This window comes from Heloderma suspectum, chromosome 15, assembly GCF_057233095.1.
Source record: "Heloderma suspectum isolate Gila_16-S chromosome 15, 16-S_ref, whole genome shotgun sequence".
NCBI lineage: Eukaryota > Metazoa > Chordata > Lepidosauria > Squamata > Helodermatidae > Heloderma > Heloderma suspectum.
The window spans coordinates 16,165,254-16,188,165 of record NC_139472.1 but is presented as its reverse complement, the minus strand read 5'-3'; the positions used below and the strand labels follow the sequence as shown (position 1 = coordinate 16,188,165).

The following is a 22,912-nucleotide window of genomic DNA, read 5'->3' as shown; positions in this document are numbered from 1 at the left end:
CCATCACACAGCTAGGTGCTAAGAGAGAAGGTCTCTTTTTCTCATTCACCCTGAGGTGCGAAAGGCCCAAAAGAGTTTTCTTGAAAATTGAAGGAAACAGACTTTCAAGCAAAGCCCCCTTCCTTCCACCCAAACAATAACCAGAGGGTATTTGATCAAAGGCAATTAAAGCCACATCACCTCCTTACCAGGGGCTTCTGATGAGATGGGCCAGGCATTGACACTCCACTACTGGAATTCACAGCCTTCTTTGTCAACTGAACATAGACCTTCTCATGGTCTTTTGAGATAAGGCAGTGATAGAGATCGTCATATTTAACCTCCAGGAAAATGGCTTCTCGGTCCATCGTCTTCACACAGTTCAGGAAATAAACAGCTTGGGACGAAATAATAACGCAAAAGCTGTCTATGTACTCCACTGCGATGAAGCTGCAAAAATAAGAAAACCAAGACATTGCCTAACTTGCTATATGTTCATGCTTCAAATATCGGACACCGAATTCCAGAGTACAGGTGAGCAGTGAGGATGCATGATAACCTCACACAAAAGAGTAACAGAGGAGAGCAAGGGATAGGAAGGAAGGATGTGGCTAGAACAACTGAAAATCATTATTTGTCTGGAACAGTGTACGTCACCCCCAGTGCTGATCTGGCTGATATTCGGCATGAGCTTGGCCCTCGAAAAATAAATAAATAAGTAACTAAATACAATGTACATCAGGGGTGGGCAGCATGCAGTCCGTGAGCTGCATGAGGCCCCTTGCTACCTCCTGAAATCAGGGGGAAATTGGCATCTCGTTTGCAAGCTACGTTTGACCCTTTTAGCGCTCTGTAGCAGCTAGAGGCACCATTTCTGTCCCCCCCCCAGCATTTTAAAATTTATTTTTGATGCCCACAAGGGGTGTGTAGCATGTGTGTGAAGTCCAGGTGGAGAAAATGGCCCCCAGCCCTCTCGTAGTTGCCTACCCCTGACGTACATGCTCAGTCCAGCAGTCAGCAAGCTTTTAGTATGCAAGAATGAGTTCCGCCTTTGCCCCGTAGACTCCTTTGTGCTAGCTGGCTTCTCTATGGTCTTTTCTGCCGAGAACCATGTAATTGCCTGAATCAGCTTAATTATCTATGCTGGGCTGTTTACCTTCTCCTATATATCCTATATACCCCTGGGTCATTTGGAATCTGGAAGGATGTTCATCCTGTATTGTTCCAGCTATTTAGCTCTGACAAAGAAGACGGAATAGGGCTTTTTGAATGTACTTCTTTCCCAGGCTCCCTCTGCTTATACACGTTTGCTTGGAAGCAAGTCTCTGAGCTCAACAGTCTGCACAGGATTGCAGATTAACACCATGATCCCATGCATGTTTACTCGGAAGACTGGCTGCAATTGTATGAACACTTAACCTGCAAGTAAGCACCACTGAAAACCAACAGGACTTGCGTCCAAGTAAATATGCATAGGATCCGCGTGGAGCATCAGTTTGGGTAAAAGGGGTTCCAGGTGATGGAAAATTTTGTCAGCTTGGCTAAAATGCTCGGGCACAATATGGACAGGGAGCCCTGTAAGCACAAGAGAAGCCTTGGCAAGGTTATTTGTTGGAAAATCCGTAGCAAGGGCTCTGTTTTGTTCGAAGTCTGAGTCACACATCATTGTTCATTCTCACTTGCTGACATACATCTTTCCCTCCAGAATCAACTGCCAAACCTTCCCATGAACCCTGAAGACTGTTGTACTGCGTGTCTCCAACCTCACCCTTCCCAAAGCCTAACATTTTGGAAATTTTAAAACATAGCAATACAAAAAACAAAATTAAAAAAAAATAAATAGAAAAAACCAAAACATAGAAAACCAAAACACAGGCCCACAGAACAAAGCAGAAGCAACAAGATCTCTGGAGAATTTATGGCTTGATGCCTCCAACCTCTCCCCCGCCCCTCCAACATCAGGAAGCAATTTAATTACACAACAACGTTTTCCAGAAGTGAAACAGTGGGCTTAGCTGGAAAAAAATGTGGAAACGTTTAGCTAGAACAGTAGAGCAAGGTATTAAAGCTCTCTTTTATGGATTTAATTCTGAAGAAAATATGCAGATCATTAGGCCTTTCAATCATTTTTAAAATCACCACAGCAGGGGTGGAAATTCAGAGCCGCAATTTTGTACTGGGTCCCCCGATGAGAACTGGCACTGGTTTCGTGAGTGAGGTGGCTGAAGGGAAAGTTCTGGCCAATGAGCAATTTGGAGAGCTGAAAGGGCACTGGCTCCTGGTTGATTTCACTTGTCTGGTGGGGGGAAAGTAGAAATTCATGGCCTACGAAATGAGAACCAATGAGGTGTAGCAGAGTTGTGGCGTAGATGAGGGAGACCCGTGTTCAAATCCGTGCTCACCCACAAAACTCGCTTGTTATAGGAACACAGGAAGCTCCTGTGTGCCAAATCGGATCACTGGTCCATCTAGCTCAGTATTGTCTGCACCAGGGCCCCCCTACCCTTTTTGCAAATTTTGGGAATTTGAAAAACTGCTGTGGGCACCACCACAAAATGGCTCCCACAGAGGATGTGGCTAGTCACATAATGGCTGCCGTGGGGGCCTGGCTATTCAAGAGGTGCGTGGTGGGAGGGGGGAGGGAAAAAGCGAGGCTAGAGGCTTGGAGGGAGGGGGAAATGGAAACAGTTGCTTCCTGGCCTGCCTGATCTCCTTTCATCCACACAGACCTTTCCCCTTTCCTTTATCTCTCTCCCCGCCTCTCCAATACCAATCTCTAGCCTTGCTCTTTCACTTCCCCAACCCCTTTTCTCACTATTTCTCTCCCTTCCCCATCCCTTGCCTTCTTTCTCTCCCTTTCTAGCCCCTAGCCTTGCTCTTGCTCTCCCTCTCAGCCCTTTAGGGAGCAATCCCATGGGGATAGTCGGCTGCCTCCGAACTCGGAGCCGACCGTCTACCCAATGTACAGTGGGAGAAGCACAGAAGAGATCGTCTCCTCTGTGCTCCAGCTGCCCTGCATTTGCGGCTAGACGGTTGCTTTCGGCTCTCTAGCCGTGGGACAGAGGCGCGAGTGGTGGGGAGGTCAGATGACACATAGGAAGTGTCGTACCGGCACTTACGAACTCCCCGCCCTGCCCCGGGAACACCCCCTTTCCCCCCACTTTGTGCTGGTCTTACGAGCATGGAGCACAGGGACGATCCACGGCGCCTACGAGGTGGCGGGGGAGGAGAGGCAGTTCTCCGGGAACCAAGCAATCCTATGGCTGTCTAGCCACTGTCTAGCAGCCATAGGACTGCGCCCTTATCTTGCGGTTTCTGCCCCCTCCTAGCATCTAGCCACACTCTTTCTCCCCGCTCTCCCCCTTTGCCTTGCTTTGTTTTCCTGCCTGCTGAACAGCTGACCAGCAGCAGGTTCAGGAGCAGGAAGGAGAACTTGGCATCCTCACATTTTTCAATTGGTTGTTATTATTATTATTATTATTATTTTGAAGGGGCAGAGAGTGAAGAGCTAGGCGGGCACCATTGGAGGGGCCCGCGGGCGCCATGGCACCGCGTTGGGGACCCCTGGTCTACACTGATGGGCAGCAGCTCCCCAGGGTTTCAGCCTTTCCCAGCCCGACTGCGAGATGCTGAGGACTGCACCAGGGTCACCCCACATGCAAACCGAGTGCTCTAGCCTGAGCTACGGCCCTTCTCCAAAGGATCCGTCATTCTTCTCAGAATGCAGCCTAATGAACCTCACAGCCTAACCAACCTTGTTGCGAGGAAAGCACGCTGCAGCGAGTTCCTTGTAAAAAGGGCAAGGTCCAGATGTAATCAATGACAATTTGAACAGCATTCAACTTGCGCTCAGTGTCTTCCTAAAATCCTCTCTAATGGAAGGAAATGGAGTCACCCAAGCCAGAGTGCGCTAATACTTTACACCCACAGCTTGGTCTGATGTGCGTATGTTTTAGAGAGAGCACATGCCCGGTACAACCCTGCGATACCGACACGCAATGAGCAGGGCTTTCCAGTTATATGGTACTGTTAAGCATAACATAACCACACCATGTCCAATCACACCTCCTTAGTGGGGGAGGACAAATAGTTTCTTTGCTGTACTAACATCCTACTGAAGACTACTTAAGACCACGAACTGAGATATGTAAGAAGGAGAGGAGGAAGGGTGCTTTGGTCTTTGTACATTTAGCTACATACTGGTGCCCAGTCTCTTACTGGCTTTTCCTTCGTTCCTCCCCGTTTTATTGTTTTTTAAGCCAACATGTGCCACTGGGTGGTCCAGTGAAAAGCAACTTAGGGCGCAATCCTATGCATATATTAGGCAGAAAAAAGGCCTACAGGCTGGCTGGGGCATGCTGGGAATTGTAGGCCTTTTTCCTGGCTGGGGCATGCTAGCAGTTGTAGGCCTTTTTTCTGTCTAAACATTCATAGGATTGCATCTTTAATGTTATACCCCACTTTTTGGTCTGTCTACAGTCAGATACATTTTAGACAGGAGGATTAAGAGGGAGAGTTAAAAAAAAACACACCAATGAAGGCCTGGAATAGAGGTCAAGGAGATGGAGGGATGCTGGGCTAATTTCTTTGAATCTGTTTTCACCTAGGGGAAAGAAGGACAATGGTAATGTGTTAACAGGCAAAGCTAATCCAGTGGGAGATTTCCTACAAGAAACAAGAGCCACGGAAGAGGAGATGCGAATGGTGCCATGATCCTCTTGATCGTAAACTGCATGCAGGTATTTCAAGAGAAGTGAAAAAATAGGACACTCCAGATGACTTCCAGAAGAAAAAAAGGAACGGCATGCAAAGTGACTGTGTGTCTGTCTCTATGCTCCAGAAACACAGTCGCAAAACAACATCAGCCAAGTAAACCAGCTTGGTACTTACAATTCATTTTGAATGTTGTCCGTCAGTTTGAACAGCAGCTGTTGTCCTTCTGCCTGGATCTCCGAATATCGGGGCAGGAGTCCTTGCGGCCCCATGCAACACCGTGGCATTCGCACTCTCTCAGCTTGTGTCCTGTCAATCGTACACAAGACGACATTTAGAACTAGGGAGGCTTCATGAGGGACTGCAGGGAAGGGCACGCAAATGAGGTGGCACAGTTCAGACTTTGGGTCCAGTTCCGAGGAAGGCAGGATTACACCGTCTCGGACTCGGAGCCTGTCTTGGGGAAGGCAAACCACCGAGGACGCCAGAGCACATCCGACTGGAAGCTGCCATATACTGAGTCAGCCAATTAATCTAACTGGCATGGACTGAACCTAAGAACTTCTGCAGGCCACGTACGTGCTCCGTGGCCCCTTCTCGCAAAGCTCAACCTTCCTGGTTCAGTACTGACATCCCGCGCAAAGATGGAGCGTTTTGGTGGGACGGCCTGGAGCACAAAGTCACCCCTCCATGACCAAGTCCCCGCCACAGGAGCCCCACCTCACATCCTGAGGATCGCTGGCTTTGTATCACACACTCCTCCTCCTCCCTATTCAACATACTCCACATTCATGTTTAAACAAGGCCTTATAAGAGGAAGGACAAGGAGACTTCCGCTGTGTCTCAGCCTTGCAAGCTGTCTGGAAAGAGAAGCCTTGCCCCATAGATGCTAGACTCCTTTGCCCCACCTCCCCAGGACCAGCTAGGGAGGTCACGCACAGGGCGCTCTGCCTCCTTCCCAAGTGAAAAGCAGCCCAACAAGCCAGCAAGATCCCGTCAAGCCACCCTCCATGGACTCGCGCTTAAGCGTGTGGTGTTCCCTGGATGCCACACCAAATTTCGTGTGGGGGCACTTGGCCCGGTTTCATAGCTATGTTTTCCCTTGCGATGCTGCCTCCGCTCGCACCAAGCAATTTGGAGACCCCCTCAGTGCATAGCTGCTTCTCCAATCGTGTTCTTTGCCATGTGTCCACACCGCCCGCCTCCCCTGTCCTATCCTCTCTTCTCCGGCAGACTGACCTGCTGCTGCCTGTTTGATCTAGAGAAAAATGAACAATCCGGTACTGTAATAGAGTTTTCTGCTTAAGCCTCTTGGCAAGAACACACAAGACTGACTGGCTTGTTGCAGATGTTTTCTCCAGAGGCTAGTTTCCTCCCTCGAAACCCCCTCCCCTTAAGCAACGCAGGTCCCGACTAGGAAGTACAGGCCTTCTTTCATCAACGTGCTCGGCTTTTTCCATCTGGCTACATCGACAGGACTGCAGTGCTACTCGCATGTCTTCCTCCAAAGCTCCCTTCTCTACAATAAAAAATGGAGCACTGACTACGCTCAAACAAAATAACAGTCCTGAACTACATTGCTACCACTTTTCTGCAGCTCTTTCTCTCCCCGGCTTCCTTTACTGCGGATCTCTTCCACTGTGACCTGGTTTGCATGATCACGGTGGCCCACCATGGGTTGTTTAAGCCATGATGAACTGCGGTGCACGCTGGGAGGTTTTTGAATGTTCAAGCTGCGACTGCAGCTTGCTGAGTTGTCTGAACGCAGGCAGCATAACTCTAGAACAGGCCATGGGGCTGCGGCTTAAGTATCCATAATGGCCGCCTGCACACACAGGAGCCCATCGTGGCTTATTTGATTGTGTGAACTGGCCGCATGTGTGCACAGATGCATCAAGAGCCAGCGTGGTGTAGTGGCAAGAGTGTTGGACTAAGAGCCGGGACATCCAGGTTCTAGTCCCCACTCGGCCATGGAAGCTCACTGGGTGACTTTGGGCCAGTCACAGACTGTCAGCCCAACCCACCTCACAGGGTGGTTGTTGTGAGGATAAAATGGAGAGGAGGAGGATCATGCAAGCTGCCTTGGGTTTCTTGCAAGAGGAAAAAAGGCGGGGTATAAATGCAATAAATGAATAAATAAATAAAGATGGCTCTCTGGGCGGTTTAGAGAGCTTCGGCTATTGGGCGGTATAGAAATAAATAAATAAATAAGGAGCAGAATATGCATGGCCCTAAGGCAATCCACTTTTTGAAACAAAGAAAGCTACGCTCTGTAACTTGCAAACATTATTCAGATAAAACTATTTGTATTTTGCTTTGCATAATTTATTCTGGTAGCCACAGAGCTCTACAGGCTAAAGAGCTGCCCCTTGGAATTCCGAGGCCCGGTCTACACATGCAGCAGAATAAAGTGGCAGAATGGGCTGTACCACTTTAGGCTGCAGGTGGAGGATGCTGCATTTGAATGCTTGCCCAGTAAAATACCACTTGTAAAAAAACCAACCAACCAACCATGAATACATAAAAATCTAGCCTATCAGGGAGAGCATTCCTATTCCTGATAGGCTAGCTTTCTATTTGCATGAAGTTGCTCTTTTCTCAACTTGGGAAAGCGTTCAAAGACACCCTGCCACCTGAATTGGTATAGTACACTGTCACCTCAAGACTCTGCCTTTTCACTCTGCTACATGTGTAGTTCCAACAACTCTTTTGAGGCTTCCTCAGGGCCAAGCATTTACATGTTCAAGTACTCCCTCTCTCAGAATACTAGAACCCAATGGGGTCATCACATGAAGCTTATTAGTGGGAGATTCTGGACAGATAAAAGGAAGGGCTTCTTCACACAGCACATAAACTATGGAATTCACTACCACAAGATGTAGTAATGGCCACCAATTTGGATGGCTTTAAAAGGCGATAAGACAAATTCCTGGAGGAGAAGGCTATCAGTGGCTACTAGTCCTGATGGCTATGTGCCACCTCCAGTACCAGAGGCAGTGAGCCTATGCATACCAGTTGCTGGGGAACATGGGTGGGAGGGTGCTGTTGCACTCATGTCCTGCTTGTGGGTTTACCATGGACAGCTGGTTGGCCACTGTGTGAACAGAAGGCTAGACTAGATGGACCTTTGGTCTGATCCAGCAGGGCTCTTCTTATGTTCTTAAGTATACCTTTGTAGCCACAAACGTAATAAACTTGTAAACACCACCTTCCACCCCATCCCCCAAAGCAGAGATGTTTGTGAAGCCAAATTTTACAGGCAATACTATAATGACTCAGTTCAGACACAACAATAAACCATTCTTTATCGTTACAAGAATGACCATAGGAAAGCCTTGGGCTCACACACTCTCCCTTCCTCCTCAGTGCAGCCACTGATTCTGACTGAATCAGAAGTCTTTGCTTCTGATTTTGACTGATCACAGTTAAGCATGACTTCCAAATCTGGAAAAACTGTGGTTAGTCTTAACTACAGTTTACAGGAAAAAAGCCAACTTCAAGACATAGTTTGATGATGGCTTGTATCGATATACCCTAGTTAAGAGTAACCACAGTTTAGGATTCAGACATAACACCGAAGGGTGGTTAACTGAAATTGGAAAGAAAAGCTTCTGATCTCTTCCTTGCAGCCATGCTAAAGGGTGGGAAGGAGTGCACAGAGCCAAGGCTTGTACATGTAATGATACACTACTCTCTACTGTTACATCTGAACTGGGCCACTCTGTCATTTTGTGTGACAGAGATAGTCTGAGATAACTCAGAGATAGTTTTGAGTTTTTCCCCTTGTTTATGCCTTTCCCATGCCATGTTTGTAGCTACACAACAAGAGGAGGGACTGCCTGCAAACTTAGCAAGAACAGCAAAGTGGGGATTGATTCTGAGTTCACTGCTTACCCAATCCTGAGAGCTTTGAATACCAGAGTGGTAGCTGTATTAGTTGCCTGCAAGGCACAGAGAAGAGGAGTAGCTCCGTGTCATTCACAACATCTAGTTTAGCCCTCGATTAACAAGGAAATGGCTAATTAGTAATGTCTAGCTTTGGACAGGTAGAAGGTAAGAAAAGTACTGAAGTCTATAATATGCTTCTGAGAGGCTCTGAGCACCCCTTCCCCAGCAACCACCAAGGGGACCTCCATTCAAAAGGTGCTGCATTTCTTACTTCCTTGACGCTCTTTCCTCTCGTGATGCTCAACCTGCCAATAACAAAAATAAATCCCATCTTGATAAGGAGGTCAGCTGCCTTCTAAATTATGTCCTGCTGGTGTGAACATGAATTGCACTAATTGGTGCAGGCCGTCAGCTTTTGGCAAATTGGTCTCTTTGGTCTGGAGAGCAAGCAACGTTCCACACTATTTGATTCTGTTCTCTCTTTTTTCTAATCTACAATTTGTTCTGCTGTCTCAAGTTACATTCTGTAAATAACAAGCAATACTGATGAAATTCAAAAAGCTGGAAATTTGAAAAGCAGAATGAATGGTGGTGTGCCCACATCTGTGTTACATTAAACTCCACTCAACACTCAACACATTTGCTGATTTGCTTTTAATAGGCACACAAAAGCAATGCAAGGGAGAAATGCCCTCATGTCTACCCATCACAGCAGGGAAGAGTGGTGCTGAATGAAGGCATTAAGAGATTGAGAACGGTGACGTCAGGAGGCTGAGCAGTGCAGGACCGTGCACCACTGTTCAGGCCACGTTTGACACCCGAGTGGCTTTGCTCCAAAAATGGTTGCAGACCAAAAGCGCTTCCATTATTCGACTCGCTTAAGCAACTGGTTATTAAAGCAAGCCACAATATTCTGGGACTTCCAGAATTTTAGCGTGCGATGCAAAGACTTCCTCTTATTTGCTTGGCATATCAGTGCCAAGCCAGTCTGTACAGTACCGGAGGTCTAAGCAATGCCTCTGATCTTGGCTACTCAATGGCTTTCAGAATAGGTGGTAGGCCTCATAAGCAGCAAGGTACAGGCTGTGTGTGTGTGTGTGTGTGTGTGCACGCAGGAAGGTGGATACATGGATGTTTATGGCACAGCAGCACCAGCAGACTCACATTGTGACATACGCTAGTCTTGTTGCAAATCCAGGAGAACTCTTCATTATAAATTATTCCTAATAGGTCGAACAGAAAGAGGATAGCCAGCTAACTGAGCTCAAGAACCTGCTTGTAGATCTACATCGTCACCCAAAATAAGCTCATACCTTTCCGGGTATGCAGAAAGGTCTGCTGCAAACTTGAGCATCGTGGGTGCTGCCGCAAAGACATGTTTCACGGGGAGAGAACGCTACAAGACATCCACTACAAGGTTTCCCTGCTTAATAGCTTTGGATAGATAGGGACTGTGGCTAATCCTTAGCTGAGCCAGGACAACTTCCTTCAGTTCTTAAGAGACACATTTGGCCACAACTGAAGTACTGGTTTCAACTCAAGAATCTTATTGCTGGTCTTGCTTTCCCACTGGTCTTTCGGCTCGGTCTTAAAAGATAGCGATAAAGGTACCTTTTGCATGTTTAACAGTATGGTAGGCTGCCATCACAGCACCCTGGTCAGGCACAATTCATTGCGCTGATGACTATGGGCCCAGGTATCCAACAAAACTCAACATAATAGCTGAAAGACTGAATAATCCCCAACTGAGAAGGAACAACAGAAAGGAGAGGGCACAAGCTCAAGGTCAATGAGCCAAATGACATCAATTTATTTTATTTATTTATTTGCAATATTTATATACCGCTCCACATCAGAAGATTTCGGAGTGGTGAACGACACGGTAAAAGAATAAAACAGTAGGTTAAAAGAGTTAAAACATCCAATCAGTGACCTGCAGGAGTCAGTATAGATAGCGGAGACTTTTTCTAAGCCCAAACTCTTAGTGTACATTCAATGCTAGGAAGATTGAGAAGACTTTTGCAGTGAACACAGATGCCTCAGTTTGGAATCAGCCATCTAAGGGACAAAAGCTGCTACCACATGGAACTGGGAGTACTGGTGAACGAATGCAGGGGGAAACTCTTGCCACCATGAGCCAATCCAACTCCATGCTCTTTGCAGCCTACGGGAAGAACTGGGGTTACTCCCGGGAGAAGGTGCTGCCACTTGACTAATCTCCTGATGAAGAGTGTAAACTGTTCAACCTCTTTTATTATAAGCAATCCACGAGGACCAAACCATCTGGATAATCCATGACTGAATTTAACCTAAATAATAAACCTTTGAATAAGAAGTGATTATTTATATTTTTTTCCCGAGACGCTTAACCCCATCCTCACGCTCACACGATCTTAACTACTGCCAAATCTTTCATCTGGAAGGAGGCATCGGAACACACCTTAATAGAACTTTGTGGAAATGTACAGATGCATTTCCAAGAGAAAAAGCTGCAACACTGAACAATTGTGATCTCTAGTTCTAGATCTTATAAGAAGTGATGAACAGCCAACATGGGCTTGTGGCTTTTTCCTTGTGAGCCCAGTAATGTGTCATCACATCTTCTCTCTCATTTCTGCAAGTCGGGAGGCTTGACATTTACTATTTTTTTCCTAAATGAAAGCTGGGCTCCTGTGCAGTCACCTTCTAGCTGCATACGCAGGCAACTCCATCCAGGCCTCGGGAAAAGAGCAGTGCATTGCTCACTTCTGGGGCAAACGCCAGGGAAAGGAACTGGGCAAAGACAACCTTGCAATTAAAAAAACCTAAACACCAGAAAGCACTTTATAAGTTTTGTGGAATTGCATGCAAATGTACTACGCTGCTGTGAAGGTCTTTACTCCCCTAGTTTTAATAGTGACTATTTATTTTTCAGGTGCAGTATTTTTCAACAAGACAGCATGCAAAACCAGAGCAGCAAACAGAGAACAAGAAGATGCTACATATAATCAAAACAGGCAATGATTTCTGACCAGGTCAGACGTAAAGGTTCCGTACATGTGATTTGCACAAACAAAACCTGACTTTCTGGTAAGAAGCCTGTAGGCTGTGTTACCAGCTATCCAGAGAAAATGGCTATTTTAAAAGAAAAGCGAAAGCAGGAGGATGAGAAGAAGAACAAAACACAGAATGTCCTAGATTACCAGTTTGACTGAACTGGACACACTCTGTGTGGCTTCACTTTTTATGCAATATGTTTTCATCTTTTAGACTGTGCAGTCCACAATATTCTCGAATTTCCCAGATAGTTCCCACATATCTGGTTTTGGTTAAGGGCCTGCCTGTGATTTCTCATTAGTGGGGGGGGGGGAGCGCTCTGCACATGCTCAGAAGCACTTTGTTCTTTATACTGTCACATATTCAAAGGGTTGAGCCATGGCATTCAATACAGACCCTGGGGCTGATACTTGGGAGGTATGATTACCATTATAAATGTAAGCCACTTTGTGAGGATACACTGAATATACACAGTGAAAAGCAGGGTAAAAAATCTATCAAGTAAGTATTTAAATAAAACGGTTCTCTTTGGAACCAAGAGCTGGCAGCCTGGTCATCCACCTGTAAGCCTCTCGTCACCCATGGTAAGGGAACCATGGGGTGATAGCTTAAGTTACAGCTGCCTTTCTGCTATGATTGTCACTATTTTAGGAGCTAAATCCCATCTTCACCTTTCTTTGGAGCTGTTCCAGGCCCTGTTCATCATCTCATCATCTCTGGAGCTTTCTTCTAACTCAGAGAGCAAGCCTCCAAAGTTTTCCCCTTCCTTCATCCCAGCAAACCTAGGGGCAGCAGCCAGCCCTTCCTGTAACCATCACATGACCTCTGAAGCATAATTTGAACATCTGAAGACCCATTCCATACCCCCAGTCCATCTTGGTACTCTGAACATGCAGACAATGTGACTTCACCATCAAGTCAGTTTCCCCCACCCCTTTCTGTAACATCTTGCCTGATGAAGAGATCTGGAGATCTCAAAAGCTTGCACATTTTTTTGTTGTCTCTTGACTGTCCTAATTAAGGTATTTCACTAATATGGATTTTTTCTTAGGGTCAGCACAGCTACCTTTGCTTTTTGCTTCTTTTTAAGTAGTTTATAATGGAAATTACATTCTCTTTGATAGCACCTCTGAGAATGGGGTTCTCTTTTTTTGCATTTCTCCTGAAACCCTGGAGAGTCACTGCTGGTCCACACAGGCAAAACTGAACTAGTTGGGTCAATGGTCTAATTCAATATGGCTCAGAACCCCAATAACCCAAAGCCCACCTCTCCCTGTATGAACCTGCCTGGTCCCTGAGGTTGGCTTCAGAAGCTCTCTTCTGTGTACCCCATCCGAGAGAAGCTCAAGGGCTGGGAATTTGGGGACGGGCCTTTCCTGTGATCGTCGATGGAACGCTCTCCACAAGGAAGCTCATCTGGCACTGATACTGTCATCTTTTCAGCACCAGGCAGAGAAGTACTTATTTTCCCAGGCATTTGGACATTAGTTACAGCCTAATTATTGTGGGCTGCTTTTGTGGTGTTAATTCTAGGCACCGTGTGCGTGTGTGAGTGAGTTTTGGGTATTGTGGATGAACACTTTTCATCTTGCATTGATTTTAGATCATGTGTTTAGGGTGTCTTTTATTAGTGTGCTGATTGTGCTTTATATTGAGTTTGGTCCCGTCCCACCCCCGTTATATTAATTAAGGATTTCTATACGTATGTGAAAGTTGCTTCCAGGTTGCTTTTTATGGGGAGAAGCATCACAATTTAATAATAATAATAATAATAATAATAATAATAATAATAATAATAATAATAGCAGCAGCAGCAGCAATAATAAACATATCTAAGGCATCTTCCTATGATCCTATGAACTGTTTCTGCTTCATTGGCAAGCACTGACTGATGGGGTATTTGATACCACAGGCACATCTTGTATATGAGTAAACAAACAGATATCACAAAAACAACGGCAATTGACTAGAGCTCTCTGTTCACACAAAAGCAGATGCTGTAGTAACTGCCCTTGGAACTGTCTACTGCTTGGAGAAGTGGGGAGTGTGAAACAGCTGGAAAGGGGGAGGGAGACTTAAGTAGCCACAAAGTGATAAAAGGCATCAGGGACCAGGCAAGAAACTACAGAGCAAGGGAGGTGTCCATCCCCAGTCAAGGCCCTGCCTGGCACACATGTAGATTTGCCATTTGAAAACAAGTATCACTTTCTTATCCAGAAAAAAAAAAGGGGGGGGGGTCGGGACATCAGACACATCTGCGCACTGTGTTTGCTGAACAGCCTGTTCCCATCCTGCCTCTCTAAACTCAACCTCCCCCCACTGCCCCCTGGATAGGTCCGTCTGCAAAATGTCTATTTTTAGTGAATGCAGCACAACCAAACACATGATGTTGTCCCTGCAAGTGCTTGTATTTGCAAGCAATTCGCATGCACCCTCTCCTCTGACTCGCTGTCCCGCGACACTGTCATAATTGATCTCACGAGCTTCCCTGGAAAATGAAGTAGTAAATTCGTAGATTTCAGTTCCCCTCTTCAGTTCTAACCTTATTCTCATCGGACTTATAAAGCACACCTAAGGAACAAGGGTATATACCTTTTCCTCTGCTAACCTGCCCAGAGCCTCCATTCCCTTAACAGGTTTGTTGTGTTTTTTGTTTTACCCGAGGCGATGGTTTCACAAGCCCTTTGGAAAACACTAAAGCGGTGTTCATGACACCTCAGGAAGATGCAGATGAGGGTTACTGGGCACAGATGAGGGTTGCTGGGCGCAGTCACCAAGAGACAGCCCCATCCAGCTGGGCTCAGGGCCACGTGAGCATATGCATGCCCAGAATTTCCTGAGACAGTACAGGGCGCTCAAGTCCCATGCCCTGCGCCCCTTGTAGCACGACAAACCTTCGCAATCTGGATGGCCCCTATCGGAGCAGCGGCAGTCAATTTAAGACTGTTTCCCGAAGTCCGTTTCCCTTTACAGATCAGACTCGGAAGCAAAAAATAATAATTGCGGGTTTACGTTTTTAATCGCAACGCGGCCGTCCCTTAGCGGGAGCGGTATACATTACATACAGCGTGAGAGGGTTAAATAGGACAGTCTCAACTCTTTCTAAACTTTTGCCCTCTGGATATGTACTCATTGGCTGCCGTACAAAACTCGAGCAGTATTACACGCCTTAACGATATGGTTCAACTGTCGGTCAGGCCTGGGGTCTGGCATCGCTCCAGACCGCAATCAATGGGACACAAACCTCCCCCCTTTCAGATCATCACGAAGGTTCAGATTATCTCCTTTTTGTCGTGCTGGTTAAATTTATGGAGCAGAACCCTGAAGCAGCATTCCTTGGCTTGGGCCGGCCCACGCGGGCCTCCCTTTGTTTGGTACTGTAAGCGAGACGTGCTTTGGAGGACTGCAAGGTTGTTAGTTCAGGCACTGGCTGTTTGCTCATGACTGAAATGAAGAGAGTTCAGGGGAAGGGCAAAAGGACAGCCCAAGTGTAAACCCCATCCCAGCAGGCCCCGAGCGCCGACACCAGAGGCTCGCCGCTCGGCAGCGAACACAACCCCCCTCCCCACGCGAAAGGCCACGTCGCAGGCTACGAGCTGATAAACCAGCGCTGTAGGCCTTGTACACAGAACGTATCTGGGAGGCCAGAGACGACACTCGGTAATCGTCGTCTGCAGAGTGTGCGGGGACGGAGTTGCACGGGTTACAGTGAAAAGCCCAAACTATTGCAAATGTGGATTCCGACGATGCCAGGCAAATTTTGCAAATATATCAACAACAAGGATGTGGTCCCTCCTCTACCCACAGTTTATTATCAAAAATACCTCTCAGGGCTGATTAGGTTGAGAGGTATGAGCAACTGGCCAGAGTTCACCTAAAGCTCACACTCCTTAACCACTGCCCCACACTGAAAGACAGGGTATCTATTCCCCCACTTTTTGCATATATGTCCAATGAACACCGACAACCACGTTCAGGCGAGTGTCGGCCTTTACCAGCTTCTCTCGAGATCTCTAGCAGCATTTGCCTGAAACGGTCAGCATTCTGATGTGAAACGAGCACCACATTTCAGACATTCACTCTGACGTATAATGTCGCCTTCTAACTAAACGAATGATGAAAATAAAAGAAATGAAGGCAAGATGTGCCTGGATATTCATAATATATCGTGGGACAAGGGAGGGGAGAAAAGAGACAGACACACATGCACGCACCTCAGAATTCGCTATCTAGTGTACTTAAATGACCCCCGTTTCTGGTGAACAACCAAGTGCTTCCAAGTCTACTGGAAAGCGGGTGTATAAAAAAGGGGAAGCAGAGAAAATGAAACAGAATGAAGAGGAAAATCAAGACAAGACAACCACCCCTTAAAACGCCCAGGTATTTTGGCCTACAATTCTGAGCACGCATCAGGCGCCTGAGAGAGCACCTTCTTCTTTACCAGCCTGCCCAGCCACTGAAGTCATGCTCCTGATGGTTCCACATGGACCTACAGCCCGGTTGGAGTCCACTGGGAGAAGAGCCTTCAGTGTGGCGGCCCCCTTTCTTTGGAACTCCCTGCCCCTGGAGGTCAGGCAGGCACCGACACTGTGCCGTTTCCGGCGCCTCCTGAAAACAGCACTGCTCCAGGAGGCATTCCTTAACCGACCAGTCACGGTTTTTATTGGTATTCTTTTTCTAAAAAGCGTAATTTTAATATGGTGTTTTAATCTTTTTATTCTTTTACTATTTTACCTTTTATGTTCACCGCTCCAGAATCTGTTTTAGATATGGAGCGGCATATAAAGATTGTAAATAAAATAAATAAATTGCCATTGGCGATGCTGGCTGCTGGGAATTGTAGGCCAAAACATCTGGAGGGCCGCCATTTGCCCACCCCTGCCTTAAACTATTGTGATTAGCAGCGTTACAGCAATCCATGGGAGTGCTACAGCTGCATCCTGAGCATCTGTGGCCTGTGAACAACGCAAACGCCTAGGAAAGGTGAGCCAAGTTGTGGGGTGTCCAAACGTGTCCCCGAAAACGACGGCAACATCTACAGGCGTCACCTTGTTCCTGGATGGCGTCTCTCAACTTAGCTTGGATGCGCGTGTCTGTCAACTGGCCAACGTTTCTCCCCCGACGACTAACCTTGTGACTGTGGAGCACAACTTCCCCTCGCATCAGTTCAGTGACAGGAAAAGCGGAGCATGCACCCTACGGTTCTCTGCACTGACGGTGCGGGTGTTTTGCGCTCTGAAGGTGCAGATGGCGTCCGTGAAACATTTGCCCAGTACCATTTCCCAGAAAACTCTGGATTAAGGGCAGGTTTCGTTGCAATGAGGATTTTTGGCTGAACTTTGCTTGAACCCAGAAGCATATCACTTATAGCAGACACTAACAATAATGCTCTGATTACCTGCTTAAGACATGAGGGTTCAAAGCAAGTTCGCGTCCTGTCATCCCCCCCCCCCCCCGCCACCTTGCCGCACCACTTTCAATAGTTCCTGTTCACAACATTATGTTCAATGCAGTTCCTGTTCACACGCTGGCAGTGTTTAAAAAACACACACACACATCAAAACCAAACCAAAAACTTGTTTCTCTTTGGGAAAATCTTAAGAGAAGAAGTTTTGCTTTACGTCACATTTGATTTCAAGTATGTTTTTGGCTTGGGCAGAAGGAAGCCGTCAGTATTATGTGTTTAAACTTTTTTTTTTTTAATTAAAAATTGTAATGTCAGTAGTATGCAGCGGGACTGGGGAAGGATACAAATTAGGGAACAGCAATCGCACCGGTCTCAATCATTCCTCACATGCCTTGACGTTTTAAGTTGTTGCCGCATTTAACCCAAGCATAATGATGTCGGTTTGAGGACTGATTAAAAAAAGAAGGGAGAAGCCATACTTCAGTGGTAGAGCACACATTTCACATGGAGAAGGTTCCAGGCTTAATCCCTGGTGCCCCCTGTTAAAAAGCATCTCGCACAGCAGAGGTGGGAAAGGTCTCCACATGAGGCCACAGAGAGACGCTACCAGCCAGAGGAGAGAACTGGGCACAGGCCAGGCCAATATTCTGGGCACAAGGCAGCTTCGTATGTTCACGTTCATATCAACTGATGTGTCAGTGTGCTTCTTGCAGACATCAGCTCCATCGCTCCATCTCGGCTTCTCTGCTGACAAGAGAGGCACTTTGGTAATCACAAAGCCACTGTTTGGCTGGTTGCAAGCAGACACCAGGGACAAAGATGGCATGTGAGAAGCAAATACTTCAGCAGAGGATTGATGGCCATCTGTCAAAAATGCTGTAGTAACATCTTCTGTTGCAGATCCTACACTGAGTGGGGGGTTGGAATAGATGACCTCTAAGGTCCCTTCCAACTCTCATCACTGTGAGATTCAACTACTTTTGAGGCCTGTACAGCTCAGGTCTGTTCAATAAGACCACCTGAAACTTGGGAACAACCAGCAACACAGGTTGGGTGTTGAGAGCATATACCAGCCAATGCTCACCAATGCCATAGCACAGAGGCACATGTGGGAGTGGGCTATATTAACAGAGAGGAAGTGTGATGCAGTGGTTTGAGTCTCTGACTAGGAATGGAGACACCCAGGTTCGAGTCCCCACTCAGCCATGGAGCTCACCAGGTGACTATGGGCTAGTAACTCTCTCTCAGCCTAGCCTACCTCACAGGGTTGTTGTGAGGATAAACCTCACAGGGTTATGCGCTGCCTTCACACACACACACACACACACACACACACACACACAGTATGTTAAGTGGTCTACATTAAATATTACACCTGCAACATCTATGGCAATTTCATATGTATATTTAACAGAGGTAAATAAGCTAGTTCACGCATGCCTTATTAATGCCTTTTGATGACTCATGAGTGAATGGGACATGCCAAATCAAACACTGCAGACAGGATGATATCATGCCAAGCTACGGGAAAAGAAGGATGGAGGGAGATGAGGGGGGCAGCCACACCAGCTCCATCACATCTACTTCGAGCCTCAAACACAAGGCTTCGCTACTCAGCTGAGTCAGGTTTCGCACCAAGTACTTGCTTTGCATGCCGAAGGTCCCAGCTCCAATCCTTTCCCTCTCCATTCAAAAAGATGAGGCAGCAGGTGACATAGAACCCCCCCCCGGAAAACCCAGAGAGGCACTGCTGGTCAAAGTACGCGATACTAAGCGAGATGGTCTACTACAAATATGGTCTATGGCAGCGCTGTGTGATCTGACTCCGCTAAAGTTCAGTGGGTGTCACTGAATGCTTTTCAAGAGTGAGATAATTTTTATTTATTTATTTGTTGCATTTCTATCCTGCCTTTCTTCCTCTTGCAAGGAACCGAAGGTGGCTTACATTATCCTCCTCTTCCTCTCCATTTTATCCTCACAACAACAACCCTGTGAGGTAGGTTGGGCTGAGAGTCAGGGACTGGCCCAGAGTCGCCCAGTGAGCTTCCACGGCCGAGTGGGGACTAGAATCCGGATCTCCCAGCTCCCAGTCCAACGCTCCCACCACTACCGGATAGCAGCAGTGGTATAGTGGAGGGGGAATGCAATCATCTGCTGATGGACTCTCCTTGCTCTGGCAAGTGGATGAGGTGATAATGAAGCTTCCAAGTTTTCCTATTGTTTATGACCGATTAGCACAGAGAAAGTCAGGCAGTGAGGAAAACAAACACACCATTATTATAGTATGCTGCCTTGGGAGGGCTCCTCACATGAAAGGCGGCCTAAAAACATTTTAAACAAACAAATAATAAACACATCAACAGAGGCTGGGCCCTTCTTTCTTTGGCTTTGTTGGCGTTCCTACTTCAAGCCAGCAGTTTAAGTTTGCTTGCATTTCTAATTAAAAGCTAACAGTTGCACTTCCACGTGTCTTACAAGTTGAACCTATGCAGTCGGAAGTTAGCACCACCGAGTTTAGCAGAGAGTACTCCCAGGTAAGCATGGAGAGGTTTGCAGTCGTGTCCCATAAATGTGATTGTGCGATAAACAGAAAAGTAGTAGGCATCCACCCAACTGCTAGGTGCGACTTTGGATTCTCCTGGAGGGCATGGCTCTGGGGGCTGTCATGATGAGCCCCTTACAGTGAAAAAGATGTTCAAAAAGGGAAATAGGAGAGGTTATTGCAGGTGTATCGGCCATCCTGCCAGATATGGGGGCTTCGTGCAGTGGTACAGGCCTCTTCCCCTTTTGTCTGGATAAGACAAGAATGAGGGAGAAGTGGGGAAAGCATGTGATCTGGTTCTTCTCTGGCAAGCGGATCAGCTGTCTTAATGGATCACAATCATGCTCTAACTTCCGTCTCTCCAATGACTTCGGGACAGGGACATGAGGCTATAAGACAGCGGTCTCTCAAGACAGCATGAAAACCTCTCCCATGGCTTCTTAGCTGCGATGCTCTCCTCCTGCAGAACAACGTCTGCTTTCTCTTCTCCTTGCCCTCTGCCCATGCGCCGAAGATCATGTGTGCCTAGTTCCCTAAAGTGGGACTACAGAAAGACATGAAAGACAACTGCAACCTTTCGCAATGTGGTCAAGACACACACACACACACACACACACACACACATTTAGGGATGCAGTGGGGTTCTTTTAGTCCACAACCTGCATAAAATGCCAGAAATCATGGAACACGTCAAACCGTGCCATCTTATTTTCCAACAGGTTTTGCGGCTCACTGGAGCAGATGCATTTGTCAAGCCAGTTTCTGCTCCTGGACAAGCAACTGCCATCACTGGAAGGGCTTACAAAGACGGCGTTTGAGTAATATCACAGCCATCCGTCTGGGAATAGAAAGAACAGACTGTGAGATGCCTGGTGTCTCTCTGCTGGTGTGAAACTAACTTTGCCTGCCTTTCTCTTGCCCTGCGATAACTGATTTGCTTCCTGAACAAAAATGTTTTGTATAGAAACCTAGCCCTCATCTATCATCTCCTTCAAGATCTCAGTGGGGCTGTATAAAAAGAGAGAGAGAGGGAGAGAGAGAGAGAGGGAGAGAGAGAGAGAGACACTCTAATTACCTCTGAACAAACGTATTTCACAAGTATATTATAAAGTATATTCCCCCTGCAGAGGCTTGGCTAAAGATAGCTACACTTGCATAGAAACAGAGAGAGGTAATATGTCCACAGCCATGGCTGCTAACTTTTTTTTTTTTAACGATGCCCCAATTCAGTTCATCCCTCAGTCATAACACTGCTTGAAAAACATTCTATGGAACCTACAAAATGTAACAGGTCCTATTAGAAAGATCTCTGCAGTCAAGATAGATGAATACAGCAAGGGCCGGTTCACGCTGCTACTTCTCCCTGCTCTATTTCTTGTGAAAGGTGGCCATCTGAAGATGAAATGTTTAGCTGTGGGCCATGGACTCAGCTGGGAAAGGATCATAGCTCAATGGCAGAGCATGAGGTCTGCATGCACAAGGTCCCAGGTTCAATCCCTGGCATGTCCAGGTCGGGATCGGAAACTCCTGTCTGGAAACCTGGAGAGCTGCTCCCAGTCAGTGTCAAGAATACTGGATTAGATGGATCAGGGGTCTGATTTAATATGGCATGTTCTTATGCTCCTAAACACTGTATGTACGAGGGGTGTGGACACACGCATGCATGCATCACATTAACACATCACTTCGGGCATACGCACGTAAGGATTACACCCACCCTGACATCACACGAACCTTACCTTGAACTGTCAGGAGTGCAGGAACTCGGGAGTGCCTACATACAACAGATGCCAGCATTCAACCGTAACTCTAGTTGGAGACGGGTGACCCACTGCAGTTGTTTCTACATTTTCAACTACATGAAAACCCAACCCAAGGTCAACAAGCTAACCACAATGCCACATGCATGCCCCCCGCCCCCCTCAGCCAAATGTGCACAGGCAGCAAAAACATGAATTTCACTTCCAAGTTAGATTTGGCCATTTCGGCCTTCCGTAGTGGTTCGCCAGCTGAATTTGACCATGGAGCAGTAGGAGTGGCGGTGGTGGTGCAGTTGCAAAGGCCTGGTTTGCCTCCAACTGAGCCCTGCTGGGAGTGAAGGCAGGTCCCCAAGCAGGATGAGGCTCTTCTATCTGACTCTTTGCCATCCAAAGAATACGGTGGTAGGCGACAAAAACGAAGTACTTTTTCACACAGTGTATAGTTCAGGTCTGGAATTTGCTGGTACAAGAGGTGATGGCCAACAGGTTAGATGGATTAGGGCATAAAATTATGGAGATTTCATGGATCCCCTCTACCCAGCACGGGTTAGGCCTCATCTGGCGTACTGTGTCCAGTTCTGGGTGCGACACTTTAAGAAGGATGCAGACAAGCTGGAGAAGGTTCAGAGGAGGGCAACAAAGATGATCAGGGGACTGGAAACAAAGCCCTATGAGGAGAGACTGAAAGAACTGGGCCTGTTTAGCCTTGAGAAGAGAAGACTGAGGGGAGATATGATAGCGCTCTTCAAGTCCTTGAAAGGCTGTCCCAGAAAGGAAGGCCAGGATCTCTTCTCGATCATCCCAGAGTGCAGGACACGGATAATGGGCTCAAGTGACAGGAAGCCAGATTCTGGCTGAACATCAGGAAAACCTTCCTGACTGTCGGAGCAATATGACAATGGAACCCATGACCTAGGGAGGTGGTGGGCTCTCCCACACTGGAGGCATTCAAGACAAGCTGGACAGCCATTTGTCAGGGATGCTCTGACTTGGATTCCTGCACTGAGCAGGGGTTTGGACTCAATGGCCTTATAGGCTCCTTCAACCCTGCTATTCTATGAGAATAAGGCCATCAAAAGCTATTAGTCGTGGTGCCTATATGTCATCTCCTCTGAATAAGCAGTGCTAGGGAACTACAGCAGGAGAGGGCTGTATTTGTGGGCTTCCCAGAGGCTCCTGGATGGCCAATGTGGAAAGCAGAAGGCTGGACTAGTTGGACCTTTGGTCCGATCCAGCAGGGTTCCTCAAGCTGGCTCTGCAATGCAGAGGGACAGGCGCCAAGGGGACCTGCCGGCTCTGCAAGTGGGAAGAGGAGAGTGAACGCTGCTGCTGCTCTGAACCATCGGGAAGAAAGGAAAACATAGCATAGAATGTTCTGGCAGGATAATTCAGACCTTGCTTCCTGCTGGAGAAAGGGGTGGGGGGAGTTGAACTTGATCAGAGCAAACCTCATCCTTCCTGTCCAGAAAAGGAGATACCATAGAGAAGAGAGGACTCGTGCACAGCCAGACATGATTTCATTGGTCCTACTGTTACCTGCACCAATGGCAGAGGCACTGTGCATTCCATAGGTGCAGATGGAGTCTG

The 22,912-nt window shown here is 47.1% G+C and overlaps 1 protein-coding gene across 8 annotated transcripts in view; it reads right to left on the bottom strand.

Annotated features, from left to right (window-relative positions):
- VPS13D (vacuolar protein sorting 13 homolog D) overlaps nt 1-22,912 on the bottom strand; it is a 210,812-nt gene that overhangs the window by 3,217 nt on the left and 184,683 nt on the right. For all 8 annotated transcript variants that reach the window (XR_014785992.1, XM_084821541.1, XM_084821543.1 and 5 more), the window contains 2 exons: nt 4,870-5,001; nt 189-429 (listed from right to left, as the gene is read on the bottom strand). Coding sequence is in view for 7 of the 8 variants with exons in the window: in XM_084821541.1 (XP_084677667.1) it covers nt 189-429; nt 4,870-5,001 (373 nt within the window). In the remaining variant the exon portion in view is untranslated. The remainder of the gene's footprint in view (nt 1-188; nt 430-4,869; nt 5,002-22,912) is intronic.